Source organism: Galeopterus variegatus, unplaced genomic scaffold, assembly GCF_000696425.1.
Source record: "Galeopterus variegatus unplaced genomic scaffold, G_variegatus-3.0.2 Scaffold482, whole genome shotgun sequence".
Taxonomy (NCBI): Eukaryota; Metazoa; Chordata; class Mammalia; order Dermoptera; family Cynocephalidae; genus Galeopterus; species Galeopterus variegatus.
In genome coordinates, this window is record NW_007726593.1 from 231,239 (window position 1) to 244,460 (window position 13,222).

The 13,222-nt window shown below is 38.9% G+C and overlaps 1 protein-coding gene across 1 annotated transcript in view; it reads left to right on the forward strand.

Annotated features, from left to right (window-relative positions):
* LOC103587716 (ryanodine receptor 2-like) overlaps positions 1 to 13,222 on the forward strand; it is a gene marked incomplete at its 5' end in the record, with an annotated part of 226,133 nt that overhangs the window by 211,486 nt on the left and 1,425 nt on the right. Inside the window, one exon of the mRNA XM_008569236.1 lies at positions 11,483 to 11,691. Coding sequence (XP_008567458.1) covers positions 11,483 to 11,691 — 209 coding nt within the window. The remainder of the gene's footprint in view (positions 1 to 11,482; positions 11,692 to 13,222) is intronic.

Sequence of the window (13,222 nt, forward strand, 5' to 3'; positions counted from 1 at the left end):
GTTCCATATTTTGGCTATTGTAAATAGAGCTGCAATGAACATGGGAGTGCAGATATCCCTTTGACATGATGGTTTCCATTCATTTGGATACATACCCAGTATGTATTGCTGGATCATATGGTAATTCTATCTGTTGTTGTTTGAGGAAGCTCCATACTGTTTTCCATAATGGCTCTGCTAATTTACAGTCTCACCTACAGTGAAGATGAACTCCCCTTTCCCTGCATCCTTGCCAGCATTTGTTTTTCTTGGTCTTTTTAATAATGGCCAGTCTAACTGTGTTGAGATGGTATCTCAGTGTGGTTTTGATTTGCATTTCTCTGATGACTGGTGATGCTGAGCATTTTTCATGTACCTTTTGGCCATTTGTATGTCTTTCTTTGAAAAATGTCTGTTCATCTCCTTTGCCCTTCTTTAAATTGGATTATTTGGTTTTTTTTTACTGTATATTTGTTTGAGTTCTTTGTATATTCTGGATATTAATTCCTTATCCGATGTATAGTTTGCAAATATTTTCTCCCATTCTGTAGGTTGTATTTCTGCTCTGTTGATTGTTTCCTTTGCTGTGCAGAAGCTTTTTAGTTTGATATAATCCCATTTGTTTATTTTTTCTTCTGTTGCTTGTGCTTTTGACATCTTATTCATAAAGTCTTTGCCCAGTCCTACTTCCTGGAGTGTTTCTCCTGTTTTCCTTTAGTAACTTTATGGTTTAGGGTCTTATATTTAAGTCTTCAATCCATCTTGAGTGGATTTTGTATATGGTGGAGGTAAAAGTCCAGTTTCATTCTTCTGCATATGGACGTCCAATTTCCCCAGCACCATTTATTGAAGAGGCAGTCTTTTCTGCAATGTATGTTCTTGTTGCCTTTGTCAAAGATTAGTTGACTGTAAGTAGGTGGGTTGATTCCTAGGTTTTCTATTCTGTTCCATTGATCTGACTGACTGTTTTTATGCCAGTACCATGCTGTTTTGGTTATGATAGCTTTGTAATATAATTTGAAGTCAGGTAGTGTTATGCCTCCAGCTTTATTATTATTTATTTGCTCAGGTTTGCTTTGGCTATTTGGGGTCTTTTCTTGTTCCATATGAATGTTAAGATTCTTTTTCTATTACTGTTGGGAATGTCATTGGTATTTTGATGGGGGTTGCATTGAAACTGTAGATTACTTTAGGTAGAATGGACATTTTCATGATTGTAATTCTTCCCATCCAAGATCATGGTATGTCTTTCTATCTTTTTGTGTCCTCTTTAATTTCTTTTGGTAGTGTTTTGTAGATCCCATTGTAGTGATCTTTTATTTTCTTGGATAAATTGATTCCTAGGTATTTTATTTTTTGGCAAGTATTGTAAATGGGCTTGATTTCTTGATTTCCTTTTCTGTTAGTTCATCGCTGGAGTCTAAAAACACTACTAACTTTTGGGTGTTGATTTTGTATCCTGAAACATTACTGAAATTGTTAATCAGCTGTAAGAGTTTTTTTGGCAGAGTCTATATGTTTTTCAATACATAAGATCATGTCATCTGCAAGGAAACACAGTTTGACTTCATCTTTTCCAATCTGGATGCCCTTTATTTCTGTCTCTTGCCTGATTGCTCTGGCTAGCATTTCCAATAATGATAGTTATATTTTTAAGATATAATCACTTAGGGCATAAACTGTCTTCAGTTATGTTTGATATATTCACTTTTACAGAGAACTTTATTCCAAGATGATGCTGGATAAGTAAGATGTTATTCTGATGACATATATAGGGTTTTAATTATTTACAACCATTACATAATTTTATCTTCCTAATACCCATGTGGACATCACATTTGCTACCTATGGTTACCTACTTTCTTGTGAATTATATGAATTTCAAGAAGAAGGAAAAGATGCTTATATTTATAAAATCCATGTTGAATTTCATTTTACTTCCATATTTGAAATTCTTCTCAATTCCATTTGAATTTAATACATAAATATTGAACATCTACTATGCCTAGTTTTGGGGATTCAAGAATTAATAAGACAGTTTTGTTCATATGTAGCTCTCAGTGTAGACAGGGAAGATAGACTAAGTTGCCAACACTACCAGATGATATGAGTGTATGCCCAAGTGTCACAACATAGAGTATTAACTCAGCTTGGTGATGTGAGGGACATCTTCAGAGAGGGTATATTAGTTACTGATTGCAGTGTAACAAATTACCTCCTCCCCGCTCCAAAACTTAGTGGCTTAAAACATCAAAAGCTTGTTATGTCAAAGTGTCTGTGGATTAGGGGAACTTGAGAATAGCTTAATTGGGTGGTTCTGGAGGTTACTCTCAAGTTGGCCAGGGCTGCAGTCATCTGAGGGTGTTACTAGAGCTGGAAGATTTAGTACTAAGACAGCTTACTTGCAGAAGCTTTGGCTGAAGGACTCGGTTCCTTTTTGGCTGTTGGTGGGAGACACTGCCAGATAGGCACAGCCAGATGGACACAGCCTTGCCACATAGACCTCTTCATAGAGATGCTTGAGTGCCTTCACATGGCAGCTAACTTTTCCAGAGTGAATAATTTGAGACCAAGTGGGAGGAGGAAGCTGCAATGCCTGTTACGATTGCTTCCATTATCTTCTATTTGTTAGACGTGAGTCACTAAATGAATTCTGTGCTTTTTGAGTGGAGGTGTGACAAAGTGTTTGTAGACATATTTTCAAACCATGAAAGTAGGTAAGCTAAGGTAAAATTTAGAAGTGTGAGTAGGAGTCAACCAGGCTGTGTGTTCCAGGCAGAGAGACTGGTCTACGTAAAAGGCTTGGAGGCACAAGGGGGGATTGCAAAGGGGAATTTCAGAGAGCTTTGTGTGGTCATACGTAGAGTGGAGTTAGAGAAGTGGCAGGAGATGAAGTAGAGAAGGCAGGGATTAAAGTAAAAACATTTTTTAAAAAAATTAAAACATGACTCTGGTGGCTCTTTTGAGAACAGGCTGAATGTGGACAAAACTGAAGGTGACAACAACAGTTTGGTGGCTAAAATAAGTGTAGATGAGGACTGTTGGAGGCCTGATCTTTGGCAAGACTGTGAACAGAGAGAACAGGAGAAAATTCTTTGACATTTGTATGTAGAAGCAGAAGGACAAATGGGGCATCTGGGATGGTTTCTGGGTTGGTGGTGGATGTCAAGTACATCCACATTCACAGGGAACACAAGAATTGGAGCAGATGGAGATGGGGTAGTGGGAGATTCTGAGTTTGATTTTATTTNTTTTTTGGCAGAGTCTATATGTTTTTCAATACATAAGATCATGTCATCTGCAAGGAAACACAGTTTGACTTCATCTTTTCCAATCTGGATGCCCTTTATTTCTGTCTCTTGCCTGATTGCTCTGGCTAGCATTTCCAATAATGATAGTTATATTTTTAAGATATAATCACTTAGGGCATAAACTGTCTTCAGTTATGTTTGATATATTCACTTTTACAGAGAACTTTATTCCAAGATGATGCTGGATAAGTAAGATGTTATTCTGATGACATATATAGGGTTTTAATTATTTACAACCATTACATAATTTTATCTTCCTAATACCCATGTGGACATCACATTTGCTACCTATGGTTACCTACTTTCTTGTGAATTATATGAATTTCAAGAAGAAGGAAAAGATGCTTATATTTATAAAATCCATGTTGAATTTCATTTTACTTCCATATTTGAAATTCTTCTCAATTCCATTTGAATTTAATACATAAATATTGAACATCTACTATGCCTAGTTTTGGGGATTCAAGAATTAATAAGACAGTTTTGTTCATATGTAGCTCTCAGTGTAGACAGGGAAGATAGACTAAGTTGCCAACACTACCAGATGATATGAGTGTATGCCCAAGTGTCACAACATAGAGTATTAACTCAGCTTGGTGATGTGAGGGACATCTTCAGAGAGGGTATATTAGTTACTGATTGCAGTGTAACAAATTACCTCCTCCCCGCTCCAAAACTTAGTGGCTTAAAACATCAAAAGCTTGTTATGTCAAAGTGTCTGTGGATTAGGGGAACTTGAGAATAGCTTAATTGGGTGGTTCTGGAGGTTACTCTCAAGTTGGCCAGGGCTGCAGTCATCTGAGGGTGTTACTAGAGCTGGAAGATTTAGTACTAAGACAGCTTACTTGCAGAAGCTTTGGCTGAAGGACTCGGTTCCTTTTTGGCTGTTGGTGGGAGACACTGCCAGATAGGCACAGCCAGATGGACACAGCCTTGCCACATAGACCTCTTCATAGAGATGCTTGAGTGCCTTCACATGGCAGCTAACTTTTCCAGAGTGAATAATTTGAGACCAAGTGGGAGGAGGAAGCTGCAATGCCTGTTACGATTGCTTCCATTATCTTCTATTTGTTAGACGTGAGTCACTAAATGAATTCTGTGCTTTTTGAGTGGAGGTGTGACAAAGTGTTTGTAGACATATTTTCAAACCATGAAAGTAGGTAAGCTAAGGTAAAATTTAGAAGTGTGAGTAGGAGTCAACCAGGCTGTGTGTTCCAGGCAGAGAGACTGGTCTATGTAAAAGGCTTGGAGGCACAAGGGGGGATTGCAAAGGGGAATTTCAGAGAGCTTTGTATGGTCATACGTAGAGTGGAGTTAGAGAAGTGGCAGGAGATGAAGTAGAGAAGGCAGGGATTAAAGTAAAAACATTTTTTAAAAAAATTAAAAGATGACTCTGGTGGCTCTTTTGAGAACAGGCTGAATGTGGACAAAACTGAAGGTGACAACAACAGTTTGGTGGCTAAAATAAGTGTAGATGGGGACTGTTGGAGGCCTGATCTTTGGCTAGACTGTGAACAGAGAGAACAGGAGAAAATTCTTTGACATTTGTATGTAGAAGCAGAAGGACAAATGGGGCGTCTGGGATGGTTTCTGGGTTGGTGGTGGATGTCAAGTACATCCACATTCACAGGAAACACAAGAATTGGAGCAGATGGAGATGGGGTAGTGGGAGATTCTGAGTTTGATTTTATTTACTTACTTACTTAACTAATTAATTATTAGTTTTTTTGGTGGTTGGCCAGCATGGGGATCTGAACCCTTGACCTTGGTGTTATCACACTGCAGCCTACCCAACTGAGCTAACCAGTCAGCCCCTGAGTTTGATTTTAAACTTGATGAGTTTGAGATGCACGTGAGACAACAGGAAAGAGATACTAGGGCTTGGTTACATGTGTTAAGTATAAACCTGCGACTATTGCTAGATAGAAACAGAGGGTTAAAGATTTAATTTTTTAATGGGAGAAATTTGGGCACATTTTCATGCTAAGGGAGAGAACCAGTAGAAAAGGATAGGTTGAAACTAGAGGAGTAAAAGGAGCTTGGTGAAATGTGGTGTATGAGGAGGTGGGAGGGAATGAAATTCAGAACATAGGCGAAGGGATTGGCTTTATTGGAAGGGAGAACACTTGCTGTCCTGTGGTGAGGGGGAAAGGTAAACATTTAACAGAATGCAGAAACCTTTGTGCATGGAAAACCAGGAGTAAGCCAAGGGCAATTCCTATTTTTTGGTTAAATTAGAAAGTGAGTTTATTTGCTAAGGTGGAAAAGTCAAGGAGGGCTGGAGTGGGTTAGAAGCCTTGAAGAGAGCAGTAAAGATTTGCTGGGTATAGAACTCTTAGCTGACAGTTTTTTCCTTAAGCACTTTGAATGTGCAACCCCACTGCCTTCTAGCATGGACGCTTTCTGATGAGACACCATCTTTTAATCTTTTTGAGGATCCTTCTCTCTTCTCTCTTGCTGTTTTCAAAATTCTCTCTTTGTTTTTGGCATTGAATAGTTCGGTTATTATATGTGTAGTTTCAATTTCTTTGAGTTTGTCTTTCTTAAAGTTTATTGTGCTTCTTAAATATGTAAATTACTGTTTTTCATCAAACTTGGAAAGGTTTTGGCCATTATATCTTCAAACGTTCTTTCTTCTCTCTCTCACCTGCTCTGATTTTCATTGTGTGTGTGTTGGTATGCTTGATTGTATCCCACAGGCCTCTGAAGCTCTGTTTATTTTTCCTAATTGCTTTTTCTTTCTGTTTTTCATACTTGATAATCTCAATGGATTTACCAGTGAGTTCATTGATGCTTTCTTCTGTCAGCCTAACCCTGCTGTTGAGTCCCTCTAGTGAATTTTTAATTTCCATTATTGTACTTCTCAACTCCAGAATTACTATTTGGTTCTTTTTAAAAAATAATTTCTACCTATTTTTGATGCTTTCTATTTGGTGAGGCATTATTCTCAGACTTTAGTTCATTATGCGTGGTTTTCTATAGTTCTTTGAACATATTTAAAATAGCTAGTTTAAGTCCAACATCTGGGCCTCCTCAGTGATGATTTCCATTGACTGCTCTTTGCTCCTGGGTGTGGGACATACTTTTCCTGTCTCTTTGCATGTATCAAAATTTTTTGTTGAAAACTAGATATTTTAAATAATATAATGTTGCAACTCTGGATTCTCCCCCACCCCAGGGTTTGTTGTGCTTTTTTTTATTTGATTCTCCCCTACCCCAGGGTTTGTTGTGCTTTTTTTATTTGTTGTTTGCTTAGTGATTTTTCTAAAGTAGGTTTGTAGAGTTTGTGTTATTTGTTTCATGTGGCCACTGAAGTCTGTTTCATTAGCTTAGTAGTCAGCTAGTGATAGGACAGAGACTTCCTTAAATGCCTGGGACTGATAAAATCTCCCAGTCTTTGCTGAGTGAGGGGCAACATGTGTATGTAGGGACATGCTTTCAACACTCAACCATGCAGTTTGCTGCTTATGCAGAGGCATAAGGTCTTCCCGAAGTGGGAGCTGAGGGCCTGCTCAGGTCTTTTCTGAATGCTTGCACAGCCCTGGGCATAAACATGGCCTTCTAGAGTCCCAGGAATATGCTGGAGATTTTTGCAGTTTGCTATGGACACCTAATTCCTCAGCTTTTCCTTTTAGATTTCTTGGTCATCTGTTTGTCTCAACTATCATTGGTACCTCAAGAAGCTGCAATGTTAAAAAATTGCTTCTGATGATTTTCAACAAATATCCCTAGGGAAGAGACTAATTACACTGGGCAAGCTCTAAGTCAGGTGGAGTAAGGACAAGCTTTGCAAATGAGATTTTCCAAGGAAGTACCAGAGAGGTAAAAGAATGACAGTCATCTGGGTACTGGGATTTGGAAGAGCTCCAGTCAGTTCTGCCTGCTCCAGAGGCTTCTAGGTGGCTCGTTTTCACTGTGATTGAGGGGCTGTTGGTTTTCAAAATACCATGGAATCGGGGGTGGAAGTATGGGACAGGAGCAAATTAAAACAAGTTTGTTGTTTTCACTGACATTTGGACATTTTCATTGAATAAAAATTCCCTGGATTGTTGCCAACCTTCAGTTAATTTCCAGAGCTCTGAAAAAGTTGATTTCGATAAGTTTTACCTATGTTCTCATTGATTTTGTGGAGAGGAGGATTTTAAAGGGCCTTAGTCTGTAATTCTTGGTGATGTCATTCAGCAATATAGATTAGAAATAGCCATTTTGAGGAACAGAACAGATAACAGACTGCAAACAGATAAAGAGGTTGCCGAGAAATATTAATGGTCCAGTTGAAGTTGGAGACTCAGTTAGTGGTGCCCATCTGTTGTGTTCGTATTTTCTCCAGCAAGCTCAGCAGAGCAAATATGGATATTAAGAACTAAGACTGTAAAATTGGACAGGAATTCGGGTTAACAGAGCAAGTAGGTACAGGAGTAATAGGGTAAAGCTACACCCTGTTACTTTAGAAGTAAGTAAAGAAGGTATGGAAAGCTATATAGGTAAGGAAGGAAAGAAGGAAGGAATCTAATGAGTTTGAAGAGTGAATGTGTTTGTAAAAGGAAAGGAGAAAAATGGGAGGAAAAATGATGATCAGACAATAGTATAGTCTGAATTTTAAGAATTTAGAGAGAGAACCATAGACGGGTGATTAACAAGATTCAATCGTAATCAGTTTACGGGAGCGATGAACCATGAAGCTAGTGCTATATATTCCACAATAGAGGCTGAGATCACGTTTCTTGTTTACCGCTATATCCTAGAATCCAACTGCATACCCACCTCATAGTAAGTATACAGTTGACCTTTATGGAAAACTCATAAGAAAGATGAATTTTCCAAGGGGAGGAACGAGTAAAGGGAGAAACTGGTTTTTGAGTTAGATGTTGAAGGAATCAAAATGTCAACAAGTAGATATTAGTGCCAGGAAGGACTTCCTTGCCAGAGGGAAGGTAAATCTGATATGCTTAAATATAGAAAGAGTTGAGGAATGGTTGATAGTCTAGTCAGGCTAAAATATAGGGTACAGGTGGGGAGAGAACAGTAATGGATGGAGGTAGAAGGATTAGGAAAAATAAAGAATATCTTGAAAACCCAGCTAAGAAATGTGGATACATTTCTGCAAGTAGTACCAGCCCAGGAAGTTTTAAAGCAAGAGCTTGATGTGTGATCCCGGTTTACAATAGCAGAGTAACCATGGCAACGGTGGGAGGAACAGATTGGATGGGGGAGTGTTTGGAGGTCGGGAGACCAGTTGGGAGGCCTCGGAAAAATGGTGTTTTTCTGAACAAGGATGGTGGAAATGGAAGTTAAAAGATAGATGCGGCAGATTTTTGGTATAAAGCAAAATAAGTCTGGTATTTGCTACAATGAGATTCAAAACATTAATTTATAATTGTCTATACTGCCGTAGCTGACATTTTAAAAAGTTAAGGGCATGAAAAGTTTGATTAATTTATTCTATCCTTTGTAACTAATCAGGGTTATAATTTATTTCTTGTTTGTTAGCAGATGCTAACATATTCTTGATTAAATGTGAACTCTGAGTTATAGTATCTTTAGAGTATTGTTCTCAATAATATTTTAAAACATTTTAAGATGGAATTTATTCTTATTCATAACAAGCTTTTATTTTGAATTGCTTTATTTAAAATAGTATCAGGAGGTTGAAACTATGGCTGGTTAATGCCAATAATTTTTAAAGCAATATATAAATGAACCTAAAGGACTCTAGGTATCAGTGTAAAATTTTAGAGACTAGCCTGCCTTCTTTTATAGCTTATTATAGGCCAATGTTTAATACATAATTAGATCTCGACTGCCCTCTAGTGGTCCATGTCTTCTAAATTTACTTCGGGCCCTGTTTGATCAGTCATGGGTTGTGTGTTCTCACTGTGCCGGGTCTGTGGCGTTCTGGGAGCACGGTCTCTTTTCAGACTTCGTCCTTAATCTTGAGGTGGTTTGTTAAAGGTATAATCTCTGAATTTCTTCTACTTTCAGTGCTAACAGCCTTGAGAATGTGTGTTAAGAATATATCTGCTAACTTTTTTATCGTCTATTATTATTATATTCATTATAACAATATAAAAAATCATGTGTATAATACACTTGCATGAGTTAGAATTGCCTACCAAACACATATCAATACAGCGTGTTTAAAATCATAAGCAAAGCATAAGAATTGCATGTTTGGGGGAGCAGTCTATGCCTTTGACCAGGTGCTAGCCATTAGCTATTTGCCTGGGCTGCTGTACCCAGTGCTCGGGAGTCTTTGATTTTAGATTCAGTTTGGCGGGTGTTTATGGAGCACTTTGTGCTCAGGTGCTTGAAGCTATAGGTTGTGCAAAAGAGATTTATTACAGATTCCCTGGATTTTTTTGTTTGTTTAATTCCTGTGGATACAGCTTTTCATTTTGTATAAGTATTTTATCCAGAAACAGAATGTTAAGCTGTTGCTTCTTTAAATTATGGCTGCAGCCTACGCTAAACTAATTTAAGAAATATAGACTATGAGCTATGAACTACACGGAGGTTAAAAAAGAAAAAAGAAAGCACATTGCCGTGAAGTCCCTTGCATGATGGATATGAATAGCATGTTCATTTCAAGTTCAGGATGAGTATCATCAGTGAACAGAAGAACGGTCCTGCAGCTTGGGGTCGGGAAAAGGAATGCTGGGACTAAGAAATTCTGTGTTGTCATTACCTCTAATTGCTGCACATTCTCTGTACAGTCCCCCATTTCTACTTCCTATATTAGTGGAGGGGACCAGTGGTATGTCTTAACACCAAGAGAAATTTGTAGTGGGCTTTTGAGGAAATTATCAGTTATATTTGGTTACTAAATTTCCTTCTAAAGGATGTGATTTAAGCCAATATTAAAATTCGTGTGCGTTCCTTGAGCACCATGCGCATACTTGTAAAGTCCTGATGTCCTGGAAACATAACAGGAGAAAGAGAAACTGGGATTTTTTATTAGTTCTATAATCACCACCACCATTATTGAAAAGCAGTATTGATCATTTCATTCACTAAGCCAATAACAGGGAGCTGCCTCATGCTACAGCCTGTGTTCTTTTCACTCCTTTACTTTAGCCTAATCTTAAATTGTTATATGTGATCTAACTGTGTGTATATTGGTGACCAATTATTTTTATAGTTTTAATTTGGTCAGACCAAACCAATAGTTAAACTATGATTAAACTTTTATTATTTATAAGGTCTTGCCCAAATCTTAAAAGGGGAACAGATGAGAACTAGTATTTAACCAGTACCTGCTAACCCTGTGTCGCTACTGGAGGCAGAGGAGCAGAGAGAACAGGGCCATGGCATGTGGGGGATCCCGAGTTCTGCCACTTAGGAGCTGTGTGATGATGTTGGCACTGACATGTCCTCCTCTGTGTCTAGCCCAGATCTTACCTGAGGTGACTGTTTCCTTCGACGTATCAATTTGGTGGACCCTGAGCCCACTGCCTGTGATTCCCGGCCATTCTGGCTGCAGATTCCTCCGTCTGAGGCTGCCCCCTCTGGCTCTCTCAATCTTGCTGGCATCTCATTTCCCACAGATACTTTCTTCCCATTGCCATGCACTGGTCCTCATACTGGCCCTTTTACTTTTTCCCCCAGATCTCTTAAAGAAAACATGTGTATGTGTAGCAGGTAACAGTGAGGATGTGGGAGAATGGAGAAGTTCTGCACCACATTTGTGAATCCCTTAGCCATCCTTTTGGGAAATTTGTCATCGGTCACTGTTCTCTGCTGTGTCTAGTTTCTCTCGCGTTTCTCTCTTTCTCTTCACTGCATGGCCGCTCTTTTCCTCTTCTCTCTAACCCTTAAATATCTATTCATTTCTTAGGCAAAGCAGTTTAGATCTCTTTTATTGTCTTCTTCCCACCCCTGTCTTCAAGTTCATCTCATTTTCCATAACCGAACCACCAAGCCACTTGTAGTTTTCTTCTATGGAAGGATAGTTAAGAGGGGCTCATGGAGGAAACACCACCGGCCTCACAGTGTAATCTCCAGTCTTCAAGCTGGTTCCATCTGAGGGGGCTGATCATAGATAAGAAAACACTTGGTAAAATGTGACACAAGACAGGGAGAGAAGATAACGTTATCATCGCCGCTGTAGGTTTCATTACTAAAGTTATGTGAAGTCCTCCCTTCTCTTTCAAGTTGCCTTGTAATGACCACCAGAATCTCTTTCAAATCCACAGCTGCCAGGGCCGAAGTGTGCAGCGGTACCGGGGAGAGGTTCCGCATCTTCCGGGCCGAGAAGACCTATGCGGTGAGGGTGGGACGGTGGTACTTTGAGTTCGAGGCCGTCACTGCTGGAGACATGAGGGTTGGCTGGAGCAGGCCGGGGTGTCAGCCAGATCAGGAGCTCGGCTCGGATGAACGTGCCTTTGCCTTTGATGGCTTCAAGGTCAGTGGACTTTGCTGTTCAAGGGGCACCTACCTGCCCTGGGCTCCCACACTGCCATGGCTGGTGTCCCCTCCTGTTCCTTTTGGGAGTATAGGAATAGCAGTACTTTCCATACCACAAACTCAGGAAGAGAGCTCGTAGGAAAACTTTTGTTCTTGTAGTCTCAAAATCCTTTTCTCCATCCCATGAACACAGTGAAATGAACCAAGTAAAGCATTGCTTCTTCAATTATCAAAAAGATGAATCATCCTTGTCTGTGAAAGTGTTGAAGACACACACATACGAGGGACAATACACATGCACGTTGACATGGCAATTTCTTATAAGGAATTCATCCTTAAGCAATAATTAATGATAGGCATAAACATTTCTTAACCATAAGAATGCTTAAGGCTATGTTTATTATCACAAACAGTTTTCATTTTCAGTATTATTAATAGTTTCTATTAAGCTGGATAGAAGCTGATCAGGTGCTTATTTATATCATTTAAATTTATTTATATCATATAAATGGTTAAAGATTATTTTATATGTATAAAATATTTTACAATTAAAAATGTATATGAGGGTACTTCAGAAAGTTCATGGAAAGGTTTATGTTACCTCTCAATTCTATTTTCCCACAAACTTTTTGAAGTAACCTTGTTTATGTTCATAGCCACGATAGGATAATAATCATCACTTTGGTTTGATAAAATTATAAATATTTTATTCATTTACCTTATGTTTATTTTCTCATTTTCTTCAGTGAATTTGTATTCCTTTTCATATGAGGGAAATACCTATTTTTGATTTTTTGTTTTTGTTTTTGTTTTTTTTTGTCTTTTGTCTTTTTCCGTGTCCGGCAACGGATCACAATCCTCAGTGTCGCCCCCGTACCGGACCGGGGACCGGCGACGGGATTGCAACCCTCGGCGTTGCTCCCACGCCTCGCTCAGCCAGTGAGCGGGAACCAGTCTATATGTGGGATCCGAACCCTCGGGTGGGAGCACCGCTGCGCTTCCCAAGCGGTGCACTATCCAGTGCGCCACCGGGCCGGCCCCCTATTTTTGATTTTTAAAAAAGGAAGTTATAACAAAGAAGCACTCATGAAGAGATTTGACATATGGATATTCTGAGTGTGGGATATCCTGTTTGGGAAAACATTTCTAGGCTAGAAATTAGGACAGCTGACCCCTTTGTTCTGAAACATCACATTTCCTGAATCCTGTTTTTTTATTTCAAATGTTAATTTTTAACACCTTTTTTAGGGAGGGTCAAATTAACAAACTTTATTTAAACCTTAAAAAATAAAGTAACAGATAAAAGTCAGCTTTAGCTTTATTCTTTCTCAATATCAGATGTAACAAACCAGAGCAGCAGCTATCCCTAAGAAGGTAAAATATCCCTTACCCCCAGTCAGACCACAGGCAAGGAAGGATCCTGAATTAGGGGACAGGCATGGTGTGGGTGGGGTAGGAAGAACAACACAGTTAGGTAAGTGGGTTCTGAATTTTAATGCTTTTTGATAGCATTAAAAAGTACAATTTGT